At 45.7% G+C, this 25,572-nt stretch overlaps 1 protein-coding gene across 6 annotated transcripts in view; it reads right to left on the reverse strand.

Moving 5' to 3' along the window:
* kug (FAT atypical cadherin kugelei) overlaps nt 1-24,421 on the reverse strand; it is a 59,287-nt gene extending 34,866 nt beyond the window's left edge. For 4 of the 6 annotated variants that reach the window (XM_069499214.1, XM_069499216.1, XM_069499215.1 and 1 more), the window contains exons 1-4: nt 24,068-24,421; nt 9,693-9,731; nt 492-3,524; nt 26-412 (exon numbers count right to left, since the gene is read on the reverse strand). In XM_069499214.1, coding sequence (XP_069355315.1) covers nt 26-412; nt 492-3,509 — 3,405 coding nt within the window. In that variant the 5' untranslated portion in view covers nt 3,510-3,524; nt 9,693-9,731; nt 24,068-24,421. Of the gene's footprint in view, nt 1-25; nt 413-491; nt 3,525-9,580; nt 9,732-24,067 lie in introns of all 6 variants that reach the window. The other 2 variants (XM_069499213.1, XM_069499212.1) reach the window with 2 other exon arrangements.
* Nucleotides 24,422-25,572: the final 1,151 nt, after the last annotated feature.

The following is a 25,572-nucleotide window of genomic DNA, read 5'->3' on the forward strand; positions in this document are numbered from 1 at the left end:
GACAGCAGAAGGAAGGGCGCAGTACCTGGACGCAGGCGTGGCGCGGCACCAGGCCGTGGTCCTGCGCGCACAGCGTGAGCCAGTAGTGCGGTGCGGCCTCGCGGTCCAGCGGCGCGGCGGTGCGCACGACGCCCGCGTCGTCCACGGAGAAGTGCGCCAGGCCGGAGCCGCCCAGCGCGTAGTAGGCGAGGCGCGAATCGCGGCCGGGCGGGTCGTCGTCCGTGGCGCGCGCCGTCAGCACGCTGGTGCCGGGCGGCGCGTCCTCGGGCACGCTGGCCGCCAGCGCCACGCGCTCGGCGAACGCGGGCGAGTGCGCGTTCTCGTCCACGTCCGCCACCTCCACGACGAGCGTGGCCTCGGCCCACAGCGCCGGCCGCCCGCCGTCCGCGGCGCGCACCGTCACGCCGTACACCTGCGAGCCGAGCCCCGATATATTCCACATTGCTTTACGTGTCACTCTCCACACAAAGTAAGGTATAACTGAAAGTGACCTGTCTCTCCTCGTAGTCGAGCCGCCTGGCGGTGCGCAGCGTGCCCGACGTGGCGTCGACGGTGAACGCCGCGTCCTCCGCCGGCTGGTCGGGCAGCGAGTAGGTCACGACGCCGCCCGCGCCCAGGTCGGGGTCGAAGGCCTCGAGCACCGCCACCAGCGTGCCCGCGGGCACGTCTTCGCGCACGCGCGCGCTGTAAGCGGGCAGCGCGAAGCGCGGCGCGTTGTCGTTGACGTCGTCCACGGCCACGCGCACCAGCGCCTCGGCGCGCAGGCCGCCGCCGTCCGTGGCGCGCACCGTCAGCTCGTACAGCGCGCGCCGCTCGCGGTCCAGCGGCGCGCACACGGCCACGACGCCGCTGTCGCGCTCGACACAGAACTCGCCGGCGCCGGCGCCGCTGAGGCTGTACGCGACGCGGCCGAACTCGCCGCCGTCGCGGTCCGTGGCGTTCGCGTAGAAGATCGCCGTGCCGTTGAGCGCGTTCTCCGTCACGCGGAGGCTGGCGAGCGTGGTGGCGAACCGCGGCGCGTTGTCGTTGACGTCGAGCACGGTGACGGGCAGCAGGCGCGCCGCCGAGCGCTGCGGCCGCCCCAGGTCGTACACCGTCACGTTGAGGTAGTACTCGGCCTCGCGCTCGCGGTCCAGGTAGCCGATCACCTGGAGCTCGCCCGTGTCGGGGTCGATGCGGAAGGCGGAGTCGGCGTCGCCGCCCGCGATGGCGTACACCAGCAGGCCGTTGTAGCCGAGGTCGCGGTCGCGCGCGCGCAGCCGCACCAGCGACGTGCCCAGCGCCACGGACTCGTTCACCTTCACCTCGACCGGGAAGTCGACGAACTCGGGGCAGTGCAGGTTCTCGCCGTAGCGGGAGGGCGCGGGCGGGAAGTCCTCGGCGAAGTCGACGGGCGCGTTGCTGCGCTCAGCCGCCGCCAGCAGCTCCGTGAGGCGGCGCGCCACGCCGGTGTCGCGGCACTCCAGCGAGGCGGCGTCGCCCGCGCCGGTCACCAGGTGCAGAGTCAGAGTGGCCGCGTCCGCGAAATGCGTGCCGTCGGTCGCGGTGACGTTCAGCACGCGATTGTCGGCTCGCACGTCGGCCAGGTCGCACGCCAGCACGAGCACGCCGGTGCTGGCGTCGAGCGCGAAGCAGTTGTCCTCGTTGCCGCCGGCGACGCGGTACGACACCACGTCGCCCGAGTCGAAGTCGATGGCCGAGAGGGTCACGATCTCGGCGCCGACGGCGAGCCGGCGCGGCAGGTAGCCGACGCAGTCGACGCGCTCGAACTGCGGCCGGTTGTCGTTGACGTCCTCCAGCCGCACGGTGAGCCGCATCTCGGCCTGGCGGCGGTACGGCAGGCCCCAGTCGCTGGCGCGGACCTGCAGCACGTACTCGCGGCGCATGCTCTCGTAGTCCAGCAGGCGCGTGGTGCGCACGGCGCCGGAGAAGTGGTCCACGTCGAAGGGCACGGGCTGCAGGTTGGCGATGCTGTAGGAGAGGTACGCGTTCTCGCCCGAGTCGGCGTCGCGCGCCGCCACGCGCGCCACCACGGCGCCCGGCGCGCCGTTCTCCGCCAGCGTCACCTCGACCTGCTCGCGCTCGAACGCGGGGTCGTTGTCGTTGGCGTCCACGACCTCTATCTTCACTTTGGCGGACGACTGCTGGCGCACGCCGGCGGCGCCCTGGTCGATGGCGGACACGGTGAGCGTGTAGAGCGCCTTGCGCTCGGCGTCCAGCGCCACCGCCGTGTACAGCACGCCCGTGTCGGCGTTGACGCGGAACTCGCCGCCCTCGTTGCCGCCCACGATCTCGATGTAGACGCGCGCGGTGCGGCCCTCGTCGCGGTCGCTCACCTTCAGCCGCAGCACGGGCGTGTCTGGCGGCGCCGTCTCGCACACGCGGGCCTCGTACACCTGGCGACTGAACACCGGCGCGGCGTCGTCGGCGGCCGTCAGCGCCACCGGCAGCGCGAGGTAAGCGGCGCGCGGCGGCGTGCCGGCGTCGGTGGCGCGCAGCGTGAGGTTGTAGCCGCGCGGCGCGCTCGCGCGGTCAAGCAGCGCGTGCGCGACCACGTCGTACTCGCCGGCCTGCGCAGACTTGCGCACGCGGAAGTGGCCGTGGGGGTCGCCGTCGACGATCTCGAGGCTGGCGATGCGGCCGTGCTCGCCCGCGTCGCGGTCTGTCACCTCGACGATCGCGAACACTGCGGCCGTGGAGTTCTCCAGCAGCTCGGGCAGGTGGCGCACTCGCAGTTCCGGGGCGTGCAAGTTGACCGGCACGACGCGCACGAGCAGCGTGGCACGCGCCGCCGGCGCGTCGTCGCCGCGCGCCAACAGCGACGCGCGGTCGCGCGCCAGCACCGCGAGCGAGTGCGCGGCGGCGTCGGCGGCGCGCAGCTCGCGCGTGAGCGTCACCACGCCGCTGGTGGGGTGCACGGCGAAGCGGTCGGTGCGCTCGGCGAGGCTGTAGTAGATCTCGCCGTTGAGGCCCAGGTCGGCGTCGTCGGCGGACACGCGCGCCACGCTGGAGTGCAGCGGCGCATCCTCGGGCACCGCCGCCTCGTACTCGGTGGGGTAGAACAGCGGGCTGAGGTCGTTCTCGTCGGTGACCTCCACCAGCACCACGGTGTCGGCCTCCAGCTGGCGGCCGTCGGCGAGCTGCGCCGCGGCGCGCACGTCGAGGCGGAAGCGGTCGCGGCGCTCGCGGTTGAGCACGTCGGCGTGGCCGGCGCGCGTGCGCAGCGCGAGGAAGCAGAAGTCGCCCACGGCGCGCTCCTCCGCCTTGAAGAACTTGTCCTTGTCGCCGTGGCGGACGCGGAACCGCACGCGCACGCCGGGCGCGGGCAGGCGCACGCCGAGCGGCGCGGCGCCGGGCGGCTGCGCGGCGAACGTGCGCGGTGCGCTGTTCTCGGGCACGCTCACGTTGTAGAGCGCGTGCTCGAAGCGCAGCGCGGGGGGCCCGGGGCCGGCGCCGCGCGCGCCGCACAGCGCCGCCAGCAGCAGCAGCAGCGCGCGCGCGCCCCGCATGTCGCCGCTCGTGTTCTGCAACAGCAGCGCGCAGGTATCAGCATCGCACTGGCAGTCTCGAAACTCAGTTTTATTACGAGTAAGTTGAACGTGCGGAATCTACCTTTTATAAAATAATAAAAAATAAAGTTTTTAGAAACTTTAGATTTTGTATACAGGGTTACAGGAAAATAGGACACGATTCCGGTACGGGGTTTTAGTAAAAGACATTAGCTATCAAACGACCCCTAAAGTGCTTATGCAAAAATGTATCGTTTTCGAGTTATTCATTTTTTTTTTTTTTAATTATATAAAAAAAAAGGACAATGTATTTCATCAGATTTTTTTTATTTCTTGCTAGTTGTCAGCAACACTGACTAAATTACTAGTTATTTTTAGCTAATTTTAAAGAATTGGTTTGAATTCAAAGCAATGATCAAGATTATCAATTTATTTATTGAAGTTAGTTTAATGAATTGGACATTGTTTGGCTCATCCGATGTCACGCGATTTGTGGCGGGGCAGCCATTTTGAATCAATTTGTATAAATACGGGTGTTTGGCCCTTTTAAAACTCTATCTTCTCTTCCGCCCCAGATGGCGATCCAATCCTCCCGACGAATGGCGGCGAAGTTCGTCAAATTATCAAAGAATTTCACGCCAAAAAAGCCCCAGGCCCCGACTCTATTAATAACAAAACACTAAAGTTACTCCCCGATGTATTAATCAACCTCCTGGTTGTCATTTTCAACACCCTCATGGCGGGATGCTCCTTCCCCGACAGGTGGAAAGAAGCTACCGTTATAGGCATCCCCAAGCCAGGGAAACCTAGAAACCTCCCTACTAGCTACCGCCCCATTAGTTTGCTCAACACCCTTGGCAAGGTGTATGAGAAAGTCATCCTTAACCGACTTAGGTCCGTCGTAGAGGAGAAAAACCTCCTCAACGACGAGCAATTTGGCTTTCGAACCAGACACTCATGTGTTCATCAAGTGCACCGCCTCACGGAGCACATCCTTCTCGGTTTCAACCGATTCAAAACGAGAGGCATCCCAACGGGAGCCCTCTTCTTCGATGTAGCCAAAGCCTTCGACAAGGTGTGGCACGCCGGCTTGATCTACAAGCTTTACCATCTTGGCGTGCCCGAAAGACTCGTACGTTTACTACGAGAATTTCTCACCAATCGAACTTTTCGCTACCGCCTGGATGGGACCCTATCCTCCCCAAGACCTCTCCGAGCAGGAGTCCCTCAGGGCTCCCTGCTCTCGCCACTTTTGTACGCGCTGTACACCAGCGACATTCCCAGATCCCCTCATGTTCATATAGCCCAGTTCGCGGATGACACCGCTCTATACAGCTCCGACTTAAACTACCGGAACGTTAAAGCTCGACTCCAAAAGGCAGTCAGTAGCCTAGGCCACTGGTTCCGCCTTTGGAGGATAGAGGTTAACCCGGAAAAAAGCGCAGCAGTGCTCTTTCAAAAGTCCAAAAGGAAATCACAATACAAACTTCGACAGACTGAAATAAGTAGTGTATAATTGGGCATTCTAGATCACTAAAGCATGTTTCGTTTCACTTCGTTTCACTTCGTTCCACTTCGTTCACAAAACATGCTTTAGTGATCTAGCAATGCCCAATTATAGCTTTTGCATTTCGTTCATTCGAAACATGATTTAGTGATTTTCAGTTCGGTTGCTATCTGGTTTTGTCTTGAGTCGATTTCGATCTGTTTCAGAAAGTGAATAAACATATTCATAAACAATATTTGTATGTTCACGTTACGATCGAAGCGACTCGCGTACGCCAGCAAGCAGTTTGAGCGCTAGGCGACGCGGCGCTCGTGAATCCATTAATCGAATCCACGATACGTGAATACATTATCATTGGCAGAAAGCGAGCTCTCCATCAACAAATAAAGTGTTATGTTATGCACGCTTTTATCACAACTTACGATGAGGAAAACATCGTGAGGAAACCCGCATGCTTGGATGATTATTATCTGACATGTGTTTACCCACCAACCACACTGAGCCAGCGCGGTGGATTCAGGCTTAAGTAGGGATTTGAAATATTGGTTTTATTATAGTCATGTACTTTTGACCTTTGTTACTTTTAATTGGTTTTGATGGATCATAGTCTCGACGATGTACATTCGTTGTCAAAAGGATTGCTTTATAGTTTGTTATATCTTCTTTATCGATCAAAGATAGGTTAGGGTTTCTACTAAGTAACAATTCATTAAGACCAGGAGTCTTTTTATATTCTTTTTCAGCAATTACAAAAGAATTACTATTAATTTTAATCGGAGTAAGACCTATGAAAGGTTTTCCATTTACAGATCGTACACCGAATGGAATATCCCCGAAATTTTCTGACGATAGGGACCAACTAGATGTTTCACTCGATTTAAATGACGCATCACTATTTTCATCATCTGACTCTTGAGGATTACTAGAATCGCTTGGATCCAATAACGTGGTATCCTGTTTCAGATCTAACTGGCTCCATTCACGGCTTTCAGGTTCTTTAGAAACATCAAAATTTTCAAAATCAATATTTTTATTATTTTTATCGGCGATACGATCAAGTGAAGTAGTAATAGGTTTAAATACTGATTGAAGAACCATATCATTATCAGTTTTTGAATCTTTCAATAATTTTAATTTCCTTTTTACAGCTTCGGATGCTTCAATAATCTGCTGCTTTATATGACGGTCCATTATAAAAATAATAGGAGTGTTATATATGTATACGTTTAAATCAATGACGTGGTTTGAAGGAAACGTCTATATTTAAATAAATTAACATGATTAATCGAACACAATGAATGTATCAAATGATTTTCTATAACCTCCTTCATTCTTAGTACAATCTTTGTTAATTACTAGATAATTATATGGATTATTCCATACTTTTGAACACATTTCTCGAAATAATGACCAGGACATATCAGTGTTGACATGTTCGTCATAAACATGTTTCAAATTAATGTCATCCTATTTGAATAAAACTATGAGATTAGCGTTGTCTCTCACAAGCTGTTTAGGAATTTTTGTATATGTTTGATTTAAATAAAAACAGTCAACAAACTTGTGTCTACCCATAGCAAAGTAATCTCTGATGTTGTTTTGTTTTTCAGATGCTACGTCATCAAAAATTATGACTGAATTAGGTTTAGCGCTTTGAGGACTAAGGACATCATTATTGGCGTGGTATTTAAAGTAAGACACTCCCGGTACTCTTTTCAAAATATTTTCTAAAAGCGTATATTTAGGTTGATACAAGGTTTTTGAATAAACATAAACGTTTCTAAATCGTAATCCATTTTCGTGTAGGAGAAGACCGATGACTAAATTGGTTTTACCACAGTTCGATGGACCACATATAAGACACCGTATTGTATTGGGAAGTAGTTTACCATGACGGAATGTAGTATTTTCGCTAACAGTACAAATGTTATTAAAATTAAGTGATTGAGGCTGCTTTTCAAATCTCATTTTTGTGTGATAGCTTTAACAAACTCGAATAAAGTAACAGTTTCTCAACGTCACCATAGTTTATATTGAAAATTGCAAACCATCTTAGTTAATGATTTACCTTTATGAAATCTTAGTTGCGCAATCACTAAATCATGTTTCGAATGAACGAAATGCAAAAGCTATAATTGGGCATTGCTAGATCACTAAAGCATGTTTCGTGAACGAAGTGGAACGAAGTGAAACGAAGTGAAACGAAACATGCTTTAGTGATCTAGAATGCCCAATTATACACTACTGAAATAACTCTTTACGACCGCCCCATTCCCTGGCAAACTAATACCAAGTACTTGGGTGTAACCTTTGATGACAAGATGAGCTTCGCCGCGCACATTCGTAGAGTCCGCAAGAACGCAGCGTATGTGCTCTCCCGTCTTTACCCCATGATTTGCGCAAAGAGCAAAATGTCACTTCGACACAAAGTCACGCTATACAAAACGTGCATCCGCCCAATAATGTCTTATGCCTGTGTTGCATTTGCACACCTGCCGCCCTCCTCTCTCAAACCTCTCCAAGTCCTACAGAATAAGTTTATGCGTACGGCCACTGGCTCCCCGTGGTACATGCGCAACGTGGACCTCCACAGAGACCTCCAACTCCCGACAATAGCTCATTACTTTAAACAGCTTTCCAAAAATTATTTTGAGAAAGCCATTAGACACCCCAACCCCCTAATAGTTGAGGCAGCGACTTACACCCCTGACCGAAACGACCCCCCAGATAAAAGACGCCCTAAGCACGTCCTTAACGACCCCGACGATCAAATCATGACCGACAATGCACCCTATCTCGTAGGGCTACACAATTCAACCTCATCACAGCGTCTTCGCCGGCGAAGACGAGGTCCCCGATTTCTAACGTCACCCGGACGTGGGCTCACGCCACGGCCTCGGGGGCGTACGGACTAACCAACAAAACCGACAACTCCACCCATCCCAACGTCATCCTAAGCCGTGGTCCGAGCCTCACAGGAGGCGCCCTTAGGAGGACGTTGCCCCCCGACCTCTCGAATTATTTCTTCGAGCCCTAGGGCTCACCCCCAGGCGGAGCTTCGCGCTCGCCAACCCCCCCGGTGACGCTGTAGCGGCCAGTAGGGCCTACGCAGCATAGTCAATCCGAAACAACAAAAAAAAACCTTTTAAAAGCCAGTCTCGCTCTGACTCGAGACTCGACGACTATTAAATACTTTTTGTGTTTAGGTCGTTATTTCAATCAAGTGGTTGAAATAGCATTTATTTCCCGATCAAGTTAATATTTCAGTTAGGTTAGCTTAAAGACTAAAACTCTCGATAAGCCTCTACGCGTTGTGATCCATATCCACGCGCAAGTTTAATATGAGGACATTTTAACCAAACTCATCTAATAATACCGAATAATTCGCCTGCTTTTCTGACTGACTCTTTCATAGTACATATTCTTGTTAATAATAAACAGTTATAAAACAAGAAAAATCTTCAAGCATTTTAAAATTACAGCCCAAAAACTGTAAAAGTTTTCGATTTTTAAATTTAATTCTTTAAATAAATTGCATATTTTCTGTAAAAATTACTATGACACTTATTCTGCGGATTATTTTAAAAACATCTACGTTTTGTTAGCTATCCATTGGTACAAAAAAATTACAGAAAAAATCATAAAATCAAGAAAAAATTACACAACAAAGAGACCAGGTAGAAAATTCTAACAAATGCTATTGCCAAAGAATTAAATCAGAATCAATGTAAAAACGAGTTTAATGCAAAATCGTTGAAGATTCTTTTTCAATGACGTCAAAAGGTACTTTAAAATCAGTCAGTGCGAGTCGGCCTCGTACACGAAAGGTTCCGTACCATCGTACAAGAAATAACACTTTTGTAATTTTTTGTATTTGTTGTCATAGCGGCAATGAAAATACACATTCCTCATTCCATACCTCAAAAGGAAAAACGGAGCCCTTGTCTTATCTTAACCCTTATATATAGGATCACTTTGTTGTCTGTCTATCTGTCTGTCTGTCTGCCCGTCTGTCTGTCAAGAAAGTCTGTCTGTCTAGAATCATGAAATTTGGAAGGAAGATCTTATAGCTGACATTTGGGGAAAAATCTGAAAACCGTGAATTTAGGGTTAGATCACACAAAAAAATTAAATTGTGGTCATGAACTAATAATTAGTATTTTCAACTTTCGAAGTGAGATAACTATATCATGTGGGGTATCATATGAAAGATCTTCACCTGTACATACTCAAACAGATTTTTATTTATTTTTATGCATCATAGTTTTTGATTTATCGTGCAAAATGTCTGCGAGCCTGACTCGCACTTGGCCGGTTTTTTATGACAAATTAACCTCTATTATTATTATTATTATTTATTTATTTATTATTTATTTAGGACGGCCATAAAGCCCAATTACACTAATTAAACTATGAGTACTAACTAACATAAAAATATACTTACAAAAAATTGTTAATATTATAAATTTTAAAAATCCGGGTCCCTTGAATTGTCACTCATCCAGTTTCGAGTGTATATGTATAATATGTTAGAACGGTGTGTAGGGCGGTGCGGTGCGCTCACCTCATGTGTGGGGCGGCGCTCACCTCATGCGTGGGGCGGCGTTCACCTCATGTGTGGGGTGCGCTCACCTCATGTGTGGGGTGCGCTCACCTCATGTGTGCGGCGTGCTCACCTCATGTGTGGGGCGGCGCTCGACTGGCTGCTCTCCGCTCTGCAACAAGGACACGTCGTCACATCGACTGCTACTTACTCAGTGCCGCAATACTACTTCACACAACGTTCCTTACGTATTGTGGTAAGTACTCAGGTACCTTCAGACAGATATTACATATCACCCAACGTTGACAGAATACGAGATCAAAATACGATGACGTCACACTAAAATTAACCTAAACATCCTTGATTTAAAGTCAAAAATTCAGTTAGTACCTACTAACACTGATTTTAAAATTGAATATGGCAACGTTTCCGCTGGGAGCTCCAGCCGTAGACGTTTCTACGAACTTGAGCTTTAAAGCCCAGCGATTAAGTCACATTTTAATTTAACACTGCAATGTTTCCACACTCGAATTCAGTAACGTTTTATCGATCTAAAATCTCATACTAAGCCCACTGATCAAATCATTGAAATGAAACAAAATATGATTGAGGACATCTTTTTAAATTTTCTCAAAAGTAGCGAAAATGGTTAGAAGCTTCACTACTCGCTGTGCCTTCAGCTTTCTAGTCTAGTCTTTGTAAACTGTTCGCGATGGCGATTACAAACAGTGTATCAAACGGCAATAGACACAGATTCCGGCGGCTCCGCTGCGGGCCTGGCGACTGGCGACTGGCGACTGGCGACTGGCGACTGGCGACTGGCGACTGGCGACTGCCGACTGCCGACTGGCGACTGCCGACTGCCGACTGGCGACACTGCAATATTGGGATCCACTCGCAGGTAGATTGTAGAATCAACTGCAGCCAACTCGAAAGTGTTTGAGAAGAGCGCAAACGGACACGATTCACGTCGGGGTCACGTGACGTGCACGTTGTTGCTCGGTCACACGTCACACGTGTCACGTGACGTGCACGTTGTTGTTGTCAATGATATACAAGTGCAGTTTGCGAGCTCGGTCACACGTCACACGTGTCACGTGACGTGCACGTTGTTGTTGTCAATGATATACAAGTGCAGTTTGCGAGCTCGGTCACACGTCACACGTGTCACGTGACGTGCACGTTGTTGTTGTCAATGATATACAAGTGCAGTTTGCGAGCTCGGTCACACGTCACACGTGTCACGTGACGTGCACGTTGTTGTTGTCAATGATATACAAGTGCAGTTTGCGAGCTCGGTCACACGTCACACGTGTCACGTGACGTGCACGTTGTTGTTGTCAATGATATACAAGTGCAGTTTGCGAGCTCGGTCACACGTCACACGTGTCACGTGACGTGCACGTTGTTGTTGTCAATGATATACAAGTGCAGTTTGCGAGCTCGGTCACACGTCACACGTGTCACGTGACGTGCACGTTGTTGTTGTCAATGATATACAAGTGCAGTTTGCGAGCTCGGTCACACGTCACACGTGTCACGTGACGTGCACGTTGTTGTTGTCAATGATATACAAGTGCAGTTTGCGAGCTCGGTCACACGTCACACGTGTCACGTGACGTGCACGTTGTTGTTGTCAATGATATACAAGTGCAGTTTGCGAGCTCGGTCACACGTCACACGTGTCACGTGACGTGCACGTTGTTGTTGTCAATGATATACAAGTGCAGTTTGCGAGCTCGGTCACACGTCACACGTGTCACGTGACGTGCACGTTGTTGTTGTCAATGATATACAAGTGCAGTTTGCGAGCTCGGTCACACGTCACACGTGTCACGTGACGTGCACGTTGTTGTTGTCAATGATATACAAGTGCAGTTTGCGAGCTCGGTCACACGTCACACGTGTCACGTGACGTGCACGTTGTTGTTGTCAATGATATACAAGTGCAGTTTGCGAGCTCGGTCACACGTCACACGTGTCACGTGACGTGCACGTTGTTGTTGTCAATGATATACAAGTGCAGTTTGCGAGCTCGGTCACACGTCACACGTGTCACGTAGTATGTACGTAACGTGCGTAGGGATTGCAATCCAGCATGCTTTTTCTCACTAAAACCGTGAATTTGTGGTAATTAGTATTTTCAATTTTCGAAATAAGATAACTATATCAAGTGGGGTACCATATGAAAGGGCTTCACTTGTGCATTCTAAAACAGATTTTTATTTATTTTTATACATATTAGTTTTTGAGTTATCGTGCAATATGTCGAAAAAATACGACTGTAGGACGGAACCCTCGTTGCGCGAGCCTGACTCGCACTTGGCCGGTTTTTATGTTAATATTGCCTATTTTGTTATAAGCAAATGTGCATTTTATGATATTTTTAAAGATCGAAAACCTAAAGTATTTTGTGATTGCTTGGTGTTTAGATATACCCTTCTTCTATAAACAAATAAAAAAATATCAGTAAGTACCTACCTACCGACCCACCATATTATGATGAGGTGCAGCGGTGAGCTATTACGACTGGTGAAACATGAAGCAACATTAGTGCACATCAGCAGTTGTCAGAGCTTCCGAGTCGCGCACCTCGCTCGCAGGTCGCCCCCCGCAGCTCATGTCGCGGGTGCGCTCTGTTCCTACATTATAGTCGCGAGATCACACACGCCACAACAGTGTAACGCCACATGGCAGTGTACCGAGTTGAGTGAGTCGCGCACCTCGCTCGCAGGTCGCCCCCCGCAGCTCATGTCGCGGGTGCGCTCTGTTCCTACATTGTAGTCGCGAGATCACACACGCCACAACAGTGTAACGCCACATGGCAGTGTACCGAGTTGAGTGAGTCGCGCACCTCGCTCGCAGGTCGCCCCCCGCAGCTCATGTCGCGGGTGCGCTCTGTTCCTACATTGTAGTCGCGAGATCACACACGCCACAACAGTGTAACGCCACATGGCAGTGTACCGAGTTGAGTGAGTCGCGCACCTCGCTCGCAGGTCGCCCCCCGCAGCTCATGTCGCGGGTGCGCTCTGTTCCTACATTGTAGTCGCGAGATCACACACGCCACAACAGTGTAACGCCACATCGCAGTGTACCGAGTTGAGTGAGTCGCGCACCTCGCTCGCAGGTCGCCCCCCGCAGCTCATGTCGCGGGTGCGCTCTGTTCCTACATTGTAGTCGCGAGATCACACACGCCACAACAGTGTAACGCCACATCGCAGTGTACCGAGTTGAGTGAGTCGCGCACCTCGCTCGCAGGTCGCCCCCCGCAGCTCATGTCGCGGGCGCGCTCTGTTCCTACATTGTAGTCGCGAGATCACACACGCCACAACAGTGTAACGCCACATGGCAGTGTACCGAGTTGAGTGAGTCGCGCACCTCGCTCGCAGGTCGCCCCCCGCAGCTCATGTCGCGGGCGCGCTCTGTTCCTACATTGTAGTCGCGAGATCACACACGCCACAACAGTGTAACGCCACATCGCAGTGTACCGAGTTGAGTGAGTCGCGCACCTCGCTCGCAGGTCGCCCCCCGCAGCTCATGTCGCGGGCGCGCTCTGTTCCTACATTGTAGTCGCGAGATCACACACGCCACAACAGTGTAACGCCACATCGCAGTGTACCGAGTTGAGTGAGTCGCGCACCTCGCTCGCAGGTCGCCCCCCGCAGCTCATGTCGCGGGCGCGCTCTGTTCCTACATTGTAGTCGCGAGATCACACACGCCACAACAGTGTAACGCCACATGGCAGTGTACCGAGTTGAGTGAGTCGCGCACCTCGCTCGCAGGTCGCCCCCCGCAGCTCATGTCGCGGGTGCGCTCTGTTCCTACATTGTAGTCGCGAGATCACACACGCCACAACAGTGTAACGCCACATGGCAGTGTACCGAGTTGAGTGAGTCGCGCACCTCGCTCGCAGGTCGCCCCCCGCAGCTCATGTCGCGGGCGCGCTCTGTTCCTACATTGTAGTCGCGAGATCACACATGCCACAAACGCCACATGGCAGCGTGCTGGGTAGAGTGAGGGGCGCACGGTAAGTACCTACTGAGGAGAGGCGTGTTAGTTATTTATGGATCAACTAGCTAATACCCGCGGCTTCGCCCGCATGGATTTAGGTTTTTAAAATTCCGTGGGAACTTTTGATTCCCAGGACAAAAAGTAGCCTATCCGTAGCAGCCCGTCCGCGGGATGCAAGGTATCTCAGTACCAAGTTTCGTGAGAATATTTAAACGCATGATTCTTTACAAACCCCCAGGGATCCTCACGATTTAGGAATGCAATTCCTTACAGAATCAGGGTTGAGAAGTTGGGTTTTAGAGTTCAAAAATTCTTTACTCGGTAGGTACCTCCAATGTCAATTTATAACCGACAGTTTCTAAACCAATTTTGGTGGTCTTGTCCTGTACAGTATCAGGATTGAGGAGTTGGAATCCAAATTTTTTAAGGGACGATGTCATGTCGCAAAGTTTTTTTATCGATTAAAAAAATATATGCATATCGGTTCAGAAATCTCGGCGATTTCGGTGTAGGTATATTAAGTAGAAAAACACAACTCCTCCATTTTTCAAAGACGGTTAAAAAGTAGACTATGTTACTCCTTGGTTAATCTTCTACTTGTCTGTGAAAGTCCCGTCAAAATAGGTTCAGGCGTTCCAAAGAATAGCCCGTTCAGACAGACAAAAATTTAAAAACGTGTGATTATGTTATGGTACAGTTCAAATAACAATATAGAGGTTAACTTTAATATGAGTTAGTTGTTTCGAAATTACAGACACACTTAAATTTTGTTTATATTAGTATTAGTATAGATACAGTTACTATATATATTATATACAGATGGTCGGCGCGGCAGTCGGCAGGGGGGCAGGGGGGCAGGGGGCCAGGGGCACTGCTACGGCTGCCCCTGGGGTCACTACACGAGGGGCGTCCGTTAGGATTGTAGAGTGCCTACTTGAACATATAATGTAACTCATTACAATCTACTGACAAAGTTATTCAACTACTTGCTTGTGATCAAATAAGGGTTATCGCGGCGTTAGATCGTAGGGTTAGTTATGGTGTTGAGAGTTGAGACAGTGCAGGTTTAGTTATGAAACCCGAACTGCTGAGCGAATGTTCCTATTGTGCTGTTTGCTCTGTACATAGCTGCAGAGGTACGTCAGTTGTTCCTCGCAATCAGAATGACTGCGAAGGCTCTGGCTCTGAGTCACGTTCGCGCACCGAACTCGTCACTGCAGCACTCTCTTTGAACATCATTTGTATCGTGGTAATTTGTCAGTGAATCTGTCATTTTTAACTAACGGGAAACGTTACGAAGTAGTATTTGGAAATTCTTTGGTGTGTATGTATAGGGATGTTTGACATCACCTTTAATTTTAACAGATTTACATACTGTCAACGTTAACTTGAAGTTCTTCTATTGACTTTAATTCCGAGGGTTGAGATTTGTATTGTATTCCATCTTACAATGGGACGATAGAGAAAGACATTGAAAATAATGATAAACAAAACTTGGGTCCGATTTAAATAAATTCCTACCTAGGTCCTAGGATGTAATGTAACAGAACCTGGATCCCAGTAACGCTTGTATTGCAATTGACACTTGTAAATAAAACGACCTCTTCTAATAGCTTACGGCGACGCGACGGATGACGACATCTCCACGGTGCTTTGCTTGATTACTATACCATAGACATAGAGCATAGAGCATAGTTAGTTACACTCGAGCGTATGCAGTACGCAGTAAATGGGCAGATGTATACCTTTATAGTATACTGCATTACCACCCAAGCAGCATGGGACACAATATTATCTATGAATGTTCTATACGAGATCTCCACTACCGGTCTGACCACTTTCCACTACGTGTTGCAGAGGGTCTTGTCACTAACGACGTCCGGGCGGGTAACACGGGTGTTCGCTGGGGCGTTAGGGATAATGTACAAATTGATAAATATTACGCTTATTGTAAAAATAATCTAGTCAATATTAGTGATAACTTTAAATGTAAGAAATGTGAAAGTTATAATTCCTGTGATAATTTAAGTAAACATTTAATTTTTATAGATAACTTATACAGTCAAATTGTTAAAACCATGCAATTAGCCTCTAAAAAACTCATTAGGTTTTCATATTAAAGGTAATCAGAACGAGAAACAATCAGTGACTGGTTGGAATCTGCACGTGCAGAAAAGTCACCAAATATATAGAATTAATTTTGATGGATAATGAATGGCAGGTAAACCTTCCAATGGCACTTTATGTAACGAAATGGTGAGAACCCGTAAGGATTTTAAAAACAGACTTCGCTGGTGCCGAAGGAACGAAGAAACTATAAAACTAGATATTTTGGCTATGTGCAGAAAGGAAGGTAACTTTCCAAAGTTTTGGAAGGAAACCAAAAAGTTTAATTACAAGCAAAGTTTACCCTTAAAGGTGAATGGGTAACGTGAACATGCACAGATAGCCAATATGTTTGCAAACAAGTTTACTGTTTAACATACACCCCGAGTAATAAACGACGGTCTGGGATCCAAACACAGTCATCCTTCAGCCATATCCGATAATCCAGTGGTGCAATTTACTCCGGACCAGGTAACTAAAATAGTACGACAAATGAAGCGTGGTAAATCACCAGGCCACGATGAACTCGGTTTAGAACATGTTCCTTATGGAAGCGAACTCTTGCATACTAAACTATGTCGCTTGTACAACTTGTGCATTAGATACTCTTATCCTCCAAAGGATCTAATGAAGACCGTAGTGGTACTGTAGAGGCATGCGGCCTCTTCTAAGACTGGCAGCTGTAAAGAAGACATTTCACATACTACTAACCAGGACTTCCCTCGTTTGGGCTCGAACAGAAAACCAGCGTTGTGGTTACATCGTGTAACCACAACATTCAGCTGAGTTCGGGCCTTTTCGTTGGCACGACACATTTTAGATAATAGGTACCTATTAGATTTTTAGGAATGTTTTTTTTGTAAATATTTGTGTTTGTGTTTATCATGTGTCGGATCAACTAATAAACTTCTATTCTATTCTATTCTATTCTATTCACATCACAGCTGCCACTTAGAACGGAAATTTGAATACGGAACGATTAGAAAATCCTGCGGCCCTGGGCGGAATCTAGGGGCCACATTCGCTCCTCAGATACCAAGACCGAGACACCACTGTCGAGCACCAAGCTCCAGCTTTTGTTTCCACCACCACGAATCTCTTGATTTCGTCTGGTCGGAGACAACCAGTTTGTGTTTTAATTATATAGAATCATCGATGTATATAATCAATTTGCATTGTACATAGCTTTTGGAGTTTTCCGTTAGGAGTGAATTCCTTTCAGCACTACCATCGATGTAAATTCAGCACATGTAAACTATCCTGAATTATATCCTGTAAATATGTGAGCAGCAGTGTTATTCATACACCGTGCTACCACAGTACCAATTATTAAAAATAAAACCGGTGATCTGGGTTCAGCAAAAAAACTATCGTCCAGTTTCACTAGGTACCATCACCGGTAAAATTCTGGAACGTTTGATACAGCCCGAACTGCTGAAGAATATTGTGATCGATGATGCGCAATTTGGTTTCCGTCCCGTCTCTCAACAGACACAGCAATTCTTAGTTTGAAGCATGCTGTGGGCTACTACACGAGTCGGGAAACTTCAGTGTACGCATGCTTTTTAGACCTGAGCCAAGCAGCTTTCGACCTCGTGAATTATGATATTCTCTGGGCGAAATTGTATCAATCTAATGTTACAGGTGAGGTAATGGACTTTTTGAGATACTGATACGGAAACCAAACCAATAGTGTTAAATGGGGCGACACGACATCTAATTCCTATAAATTAGATTGCGGAGTACGTCAGGGAGGTATAACCTCTCCGGATCTATTTAATGTTTATGTAAACGACTTGATAGAGGAGCTGAGAACCACAAAAATCGGATGTCATATCGGTAACACCTGTGTCAACAGTTTAAGTTACGCCGACGACATGGTCATTCTCAGCCCGTCTATCAAGGGACTTAGGAAGCATTTTGCCAATACTCACGGGCTGAAATATAATGTAAGTCTGAAATGTTAGTGTTTTGAGCAGGCAAGGGTCCGGAGAGGGTACCTGAGGTAATAGTAGATGGTTCGGCAGTTCGGGTTGTGACAGAGTTCAAATAATTGGGACATGTTCTTACTGAGCACCTGAAGGATGACTGTGATATTGAGAGAGAAAGGAGGGCACTCTCGATACGCTGTAACATATTAGCTCGAAGATTTGGCAAATGCAGCAAATCCGTCAAGATTGTACTGTTTAAAGCGTATTGCCAGTGCTTCTACACTTGCCAACTTTGGACAAATTTTCTCCGAAAGTCCTACACGGCATTGCGCGTGCAGTATAATGATGCTTTTCGCATATTGATGGGTTTGCCTAGATACTGTAGTGCCTCGGGTTTGTTTGGCGAATCGAGAGTACCTGATTTTTATGCGGTAATGAGGAAAAGAGTGGCTGCCTTCTGGGAGAGACTCCGGGCATCTCAGAACAGTATTCTACAGATGGTTTGTGACGGAATGCCTAGCAATATTTTTACATATTGGCTATCTGTGCATCATAATAGTAATAAGAAATAGAAATAGATTTGTTGACAAGGACGCCTGTGAAGAGTTTTTTAACATTCACAGTTAGTTTATAAGTTTGTATGTACATGTAGTTCATTTTACTTTATGTTATTTTAATTTATATAATGGTATATTTTATTTTATGAATAATATGTATACTGGATTCTTTGCCATTAATAAAAAACTTTATTATTTTCATCCACTTCAACAACGGATTCCCTCAGAATGTATACGTTTATTTTTCCTTGAACATAAGTAATGTATATTACCATCTTACTCCACTCAATAGAACTCTTTATTTCCGTCAAATCTAAGCTTTCTCATATTTCATTGATTCATTTCCAAAGAAACTGGAAGTATTTACTGGTGCCTCAGTCCTCCGAGCCTCCTCCATGTTTACTTCATATTCGAGCACGGAGGATGACGCCGTTATTGTTAGCAATCACTGCAACTCTTTCCATCCTATGTATCGACCTACTTAGTAGAAGTAACCAACACAATAGTATTACTTACATTAAAGCTATCAAGTTAAATCAAGTCAAGTTGTTTAAAAACCATATCATTTTGTGTTTTTGTTGAAGTAGGTATATCTACGTGACTATTATCAGACTTAATAAATATAAGATTAATAATAAGATAAGACGTTGTTTTATTGCTTGGAAATCAGGTCATTGAGTTCGATATACTTACTGACTTATCTAATATGACAAGAATATGACGCATCAATATTTAATTTCACAACACATGACTTTTTGATTTGTTTGTTTTCTTAATTCAATTGCAGACATAATTTGTTATTAATGAGTTCACAAAGCTATCTGCTGGCTGCTGGCTGTCTCTACTCTCTACTCTCTACTCTCTACAGATCCAAATTCCTCTGTAGGAAAGATAAGTAAGTAGGTATCTAAATTATTATCAATCAATATCCCATCGCTATTAGAATGCCCTCGTAATAAACTGGTGAAAATCTTAAGTAATTTTAAGTAAGTTATTAAAATATAATTTCAAAAACCGGCCAAGTGCGAGTCAGGCTTGCGCAATGAGGATTCCGTACTCCAGTCGTATTTTTTCGAAATTTTGCACGATAATTCAAAAACTATGATGCATAAAAATAAATAAAAATCTGTTTTAGAATGTACAGGTGAAGACCTTTGAAAATACTAATTATTAGTTCATGACCACAATTTTTTTTTTGTGTGATCTAACCCTAAATTCGCGGTTTTCAGATTTTTCAACAAATGTCAGATATAAGATCTACCTACTTGCCAAATTTCATGATTCTAGGTCAACGGGAAGTATTTTCTTGACAGACAGACAACAAAGTGATCCAGGGTTCCGTTTTTTCTTTTGAGGTACGGAACCCTAAAAAAACGTAAGCAGTAGGTATATTTACATTCACGGAAGTGCGGATCAGCTTATTTAGGTATGTTGTGTTTGTGGCTTCGCTTAGGTAGAAAGGAATCACCCAACAAGTACCTAAGTAGATTTAAGTGATAAAGATTTCAATCGAAAATATTTAATTAGAATTAGCCTATAAGTTTGATAAGTAAGTAGGTAGGTACTATTTATCTACAGAATCTACTTCTCGTGAGAGTATGTGCAGATCTTAAGCTAATTTCACACTACGGGATATAAATTGTACTATAGTCCGATCATTATTAGCGTTCCCAACATTCATACCAATTTTTACTCTATTCAGTTTTGGAAGTAGGTACCGTTATAATATTACATATACCTATTGTGGTGAAAAACTAAAACTTGAAACCAAACCTTGCTGAATGCTCGCTACTTTCAGAGAACACACCAATAGCACAGAATATAATATACCTACTCTGAGCTATTGTCGATGTTTTCCCTGGCAGGTTCCTATGCCGTGTGCGTAATCCCAGCAAAATAATGTTGAATTTCAGGATTTGAGTTGGATAGATTTTTAGTGCGTAACGTCGTGTAATTGTGCGTGAAAGTTTTAAATTTGTGCGTCCAACCAATAAGTAGATATTCGAAAAAAACGTGTTTTGCCAGGAATACGTCATCCCAGCTACACATTTTTTTCCCAATGGACGTACGAGAAAAAAAATAGGTCCATGAATTAGTGCGTTTTAAGAGGTAAATGTGCGTGCTAAAATTAAATTTGTGCGTCATAACACTTCGAAGATATTCAGTTTTTTGCTGGGATGACGTTTAACCATTTCTTATATCTCTTAAACGGTTAAACGTATAGACGTGATTTTTTTACACATATTACTATGAATTTGTGCGTAATATTTGTAAAAACAGAATTTAAAAAAAAATTACCGTTCTGTTTTTATAATTAAAAAATAAAATAACGTTATTAGGTCCTAGTACTTTAAATATGACCTCTAAAGATAAACTTATACCGTTGATTTGTCCCTTATAACGGCTCACAGTATCTTATCAAGTTTCATTGGAGTATTTTAAGTATTTATTGATTAATGAAGAAAATTACTACGACAGGACTACGATATTTTTCGACATTTAATTGGTCGAGTATTTTATGAGTTGGCTAATTAAAATTTCTACCAATAATTAGTGCGTCAGCTCATTTATCCATCTGCAAAAATATAGCCCAATACACAGATAAATTATAGAAATATAATCAAAAAACCTATAAGATGCGCAATACAATGATAAACCGACAAAGTTTGAATAGCCACAAAAAAGCGACCGTGTCATATATCGTGCTAACCTTCCAAAATTGATAGTATTGTGCCATTTCTTTTCTGGTACATGTGCGCACAAAATTATTAAGCTTTTTATTAATCATACTATAATATTATAAATGCGTGCATTATTATAAAGTATGTTTGTTTGTTGGTTTGTCCTTCCATCACACCGCAACAGAGTTACAGATTGACGTGATTTTTGCATAAGTGACCCGTTACATTTATTCCGAAATATTAGAGTTTCCACGGGATTTTAACAAACAAAAGCAAACAGTCCTATTGTCTGGTCACAAGCCATAATTAAACAATATAGTTTTCTGGAAACTGTTAAACTAAGCCACCCGTTCGTCTTCAAAACACGGCAATAAAACTGAATTTTAAAACTAATAGGTACCTACCAAAGGTTCCGACCACAGCCATCTTTACTTACAAGCCATGCTATTAAGTTTGGCAACGTCGCAATTAGGATCCGCCGTGAATCTGTGGCATAAACCGATAGAGCTACAAGTGTACTAGTGGACAGCTTTCTATAGGCTGTATCTAGTTATATTTACAAACACTATGCACCTACTTACATTACAAATACATAAAATCATTAGTTTTTGAAATTACGTATTGACCACATACAGCCCATTTACTTAATGTAAGGCAGTACCTAGTAGGTATGTCTTTCGTAAGAATGTAGGAACTTAAAACTTGTTTGAAACTTTGAAGATCTACCTACTATTTCACTAAAATAAAACATAAATGAGGGTTAATAGATATTTTATTTCCTATTATAATTAGACTTAACAGTTATTTTATTTCCTGTCCTTTGTGATTGTCCTTTTCTTGGGCTTGCTGATGTAGTTCTTGACGACGCTCGCTGTTTATACAGCTGTTCCCTTTTAGAGGGATCCATCCTAGATGTTTTTTCGCACATAACTTAGGTAACGCAAATTCTTAGGTAGGTTAGGGAAAATATGGGGCACTGCACCAGCTACTAGTTGATTCAACGTGATTTATCTCCATTTCTAGATTTTTTTACTATTTTGTTACTGTTGATTATTTTTATTGTTATGTTAATATGACAAATTATGTTAATACAATAATTTTAGATTACCTACTTAATTTACAATCGGTATTCAGTCAGAATATTGATCAACTAAAACTTAGAAAATAAAAAATATATTGAACTGTTCTGTTGTTTTAATTTTCACTAACTATTATGTACGTACCTGTACTTAAGTGCGAAAAAAGTAATGGTACAATACTATCAATTTTGGAAGGTTAGCACGATATATGACACGGTCGCTTTTTTGTGGCTATTCAAACTTTGTCGGTTTATCATTGTATTGCGCATCTTATAGGTTTTTGATTATATCTCTATAATTTATCTGTGTATTGGGCTATATTTTTGCAGATGGATAAATGAGCTGACGCACTAATTATTGGTAAAAATTTTAATTAGCCAACTCATAAAAAACTCGACCAATTAAATGTCTAAAAATATCGTGTCCTGTCGTAGTAATTTTCTTCATAATTCAATAAATACTTAAAATACTCCAATGAAACTTGATAAGATACTGTGGGCCGTTATAAGGGACAAATCAACGGTATAAGTTTATCTTTAGAGGTCATATTTAAAGTACTAGGACCTAATAACGTTATTTTATTTTTTAATTATAAAAACTGAACGGTAATTTTTTTTTAAATTCTGTTTTTACAAACATTACGCACAAATTCATAGCAACATGTGTAAAAAAAAATCACATCTATACGTTTAACCGTGTAAGAGATATAAGAAATGGTTTAAAACGTCATCCCAGCAAAAAACTGAATATCTTCGAAGTGTTATAACGCACAAATTTAATTTTAGCACGCACATTTACCTCTTAAAACGCACTAATTCATGGACCTATTTTTTTTCTCGTACGTCCATTGGGAAAAAAATGTGTAGCTGGGATGACGTATTCCTGGCAGAACGCGTTTTTTTCGAATATCTACTTATTGGTTGGACGCACAAATTTAAAACTTTCACGCACAATTACACGACGTTACGCACTAAAAATCTATCCAACTCAAATCCAGAAATTCGACATTATTTTGCTGGGATTACGCACAGCTGGTAACGTTTCCTCGGCCTTATCATTCAGGATTTCATGGAATTGAGAAAGAGCTTTACATTTCACCAAATTTTAATGTATTAAGTACATCTAAAGACCTTCATTCGCAATAAAGAATTTTGAATTTTAAATTTTGAAGTTCATAGGATTCTGGTTATGAGCAGTAACTTATAGTTGAACTATGTACCTACTTAAAAAGATGTAAAGAAAGAATCGAACATAGTAACGATTGGATTTGAAACGTCTGCTTCAGGTGATACGGCTTCGTAAAACGGAACGGAACGTTTGCAACGCTAATTTCTCGATCCACACATTGTTGGGCGAACAGTGTTGGGGCCAACGAGCTGAGCCTAGCACGTCGCCACTCGGCATGTCAGTGGTGCCACCTGGGTGCCACCTGGGTGCCACACGCCACCGGCCACATGTCCGCAGCGGTGCATCTTGTTCATGTGTCATGTGTTGTGGATAACGAGCGAGCTCTCGTGCGCAATATACGCGTACGCTTTAGACGCCCAATTGTTGATGTTTTGTACGGCGACGTGCGAACGGTCTACTTTACATCAGCAAGCTCCAAAACATCATTATTTGTCAGTTTACAATGGTCTTTCAACAAGCAGTGCGATGGAGTGTTCTCTCCGAGCTCCGATGTAGATTGGTCGGGTAGGTAGTAGGTACTAATTACAATGAATGATAGAATTTTCATGTACACATGTTTCAAGTTTTTATTTCAGTAATATTCAATGATTCACGTCGTTGATGATAATCAATCATTCATTTTTAAAACAGCAAGCTTTCTCAAGCAATAATAAGCTTTCGACTAGTTTCCGTAAATTGCAAAGTAAAGAACCAAAATACGAGTAGGTATTTAATCTGCACGTTCATTATCACTTATGAAGGTAGCAATTTATATTGGGCTGTGTTCTAATGATTGTATCGATTGGACTGAAGCAAAGCCACTAACTACGAATGCTTCTTTCGGTATATCAATTACTTCTTCTTCTTGCCGTTTAGCGTCGGAAGTAGGAATGTGACAAGTTTTTGAAAAGCAGTCAACTTTGTAGTGTGGTATCGTGTTCGAACTGAACGAATCAGTCGTATACTGTAGCCTCACCTGCAAGAAGTCAGACTAAAGTTCAATTCGAGTATCCGTCGACGAAACGGAGCACGGCCGCAGCCGTCGCTCGCAGGATCGTTTAGAAAGCACAGCGCGCGGCGCCGGCGGGCCCGCTGGGCGCCGACCACGGAACCGGCTCGAGTGCCCGTCGAACCACTTCCAAACAATGCACTCCAAACACATACACCACATTCACACAACACTCGATTGAATATTATATCCAATTATAAAGTTTCACAAGTATCGGACGCTCGAGTCACTCGCGTCGAAGATCGCGTGTCCACGAAACGGTGCGAGAGGAAGATGATACGTGGCCCTCGTGCGACGGGCGCCGGCTGACTGGAGTGCACCGCGCGGCCTCGGCGCGGCGGGGGTGCGGCGCGGGGGGCCGGGGCAGACGTGCCCGCAGCTCGCCCTATAACTTGCTTTTTGCCCGCTCTCGTATCGTGAGTAGGCTGCTTCTCGTTTCTCGGCCACTTTTGTGAAAGGCAAATTACATCGACGCGACTATTTTCGATACCTACGTACTTTGACGCGAACAAAGCTTTCCAAGCAAACTTATCGGACTGAAATATAGAAGTATCAACAGCGAAGTCTAGCCTGCGTGCGGCTCGCGAGGAAGTTTCCCGCCTCCCGGCGCGTCTGTGAGGACGAGCCGTGTCGACTGTCGTGGGCGAGAGCTGAATGGGCGCGAGTAGGCAGCACAGAATACGCATTGGGCACATGGAGCGGGTGGACGCATTCATTGTCCGCGCCGGCCGCCGTGTGGGCAGAGGCGAGAGAGGAGGAAATGACGAAACCGTCGAGCGAGTGGGCTAGAAGCACAACTTGAAGTTGGCACTTGAGTATTGAGTACACGTAATGGCACAGCATGGCTATTCGGCGCGGCTTTGCCTGTACAGTACAGTGCAGCTGTAGAGCTGTAGTGCACCGCTCCTGACAACAGGGACAACTGTTGGACAATGACGACATTGTGATATGTTTACGGAGTATCGGTTACCTGATACCTCACAATAAGTGTGTAGGTACTTACCTACTTATAATGTGACACAGTTCCATCGAATGTTCGTCAATTGCCATGTCATGGCAGTGGCCAGTGGCCAGTGGCAAGTGTGCCATTCTACAGTTTGTTGTCCAGTGTCCAGTGTTGGCGCTATTCCTTTAGAAATGGCCTGTTATTTGCAAACGATTACCTGAACTGAATCCATAGCGATAGCACAGAGTAGGTGCGATATGAGTGACCTGTAGGGCGATTGTCTAAAACCTGCATCAATCATTATTACAATCTCAATTATTCTGATTGGCTGAATTTGTGCGATTCTTGTTGCAACAATGCATTGTAGCCAATAGTGAGCGAGCATTAACCAATCAGAGATGATTGCGATCGTGACATTGTAGCTGTCAAACAACCGCGGTAGGGCCACTGTCTTCTGACTGGAAGAGAAATCTGGAATAGAATAAGAAATGAAAGGTCAACAGTACACAAGGTCGGTGGTAACAGG

This window comes from Maniola hyperantus, chromosome 6 (genome assembly GCF_902806685.2).
Source record: "Maniola hyperantus chromosome 6, iAphHyp1.2, whole genome shotgun sequence".
NCBI classification, from domain to species: domain Eukaryota; kingdom Metazoa; phylum Arthropoda; class Insecta; order Lepidoptera; family Nymphalidae; genus Maniola; species Maniola hyperantus.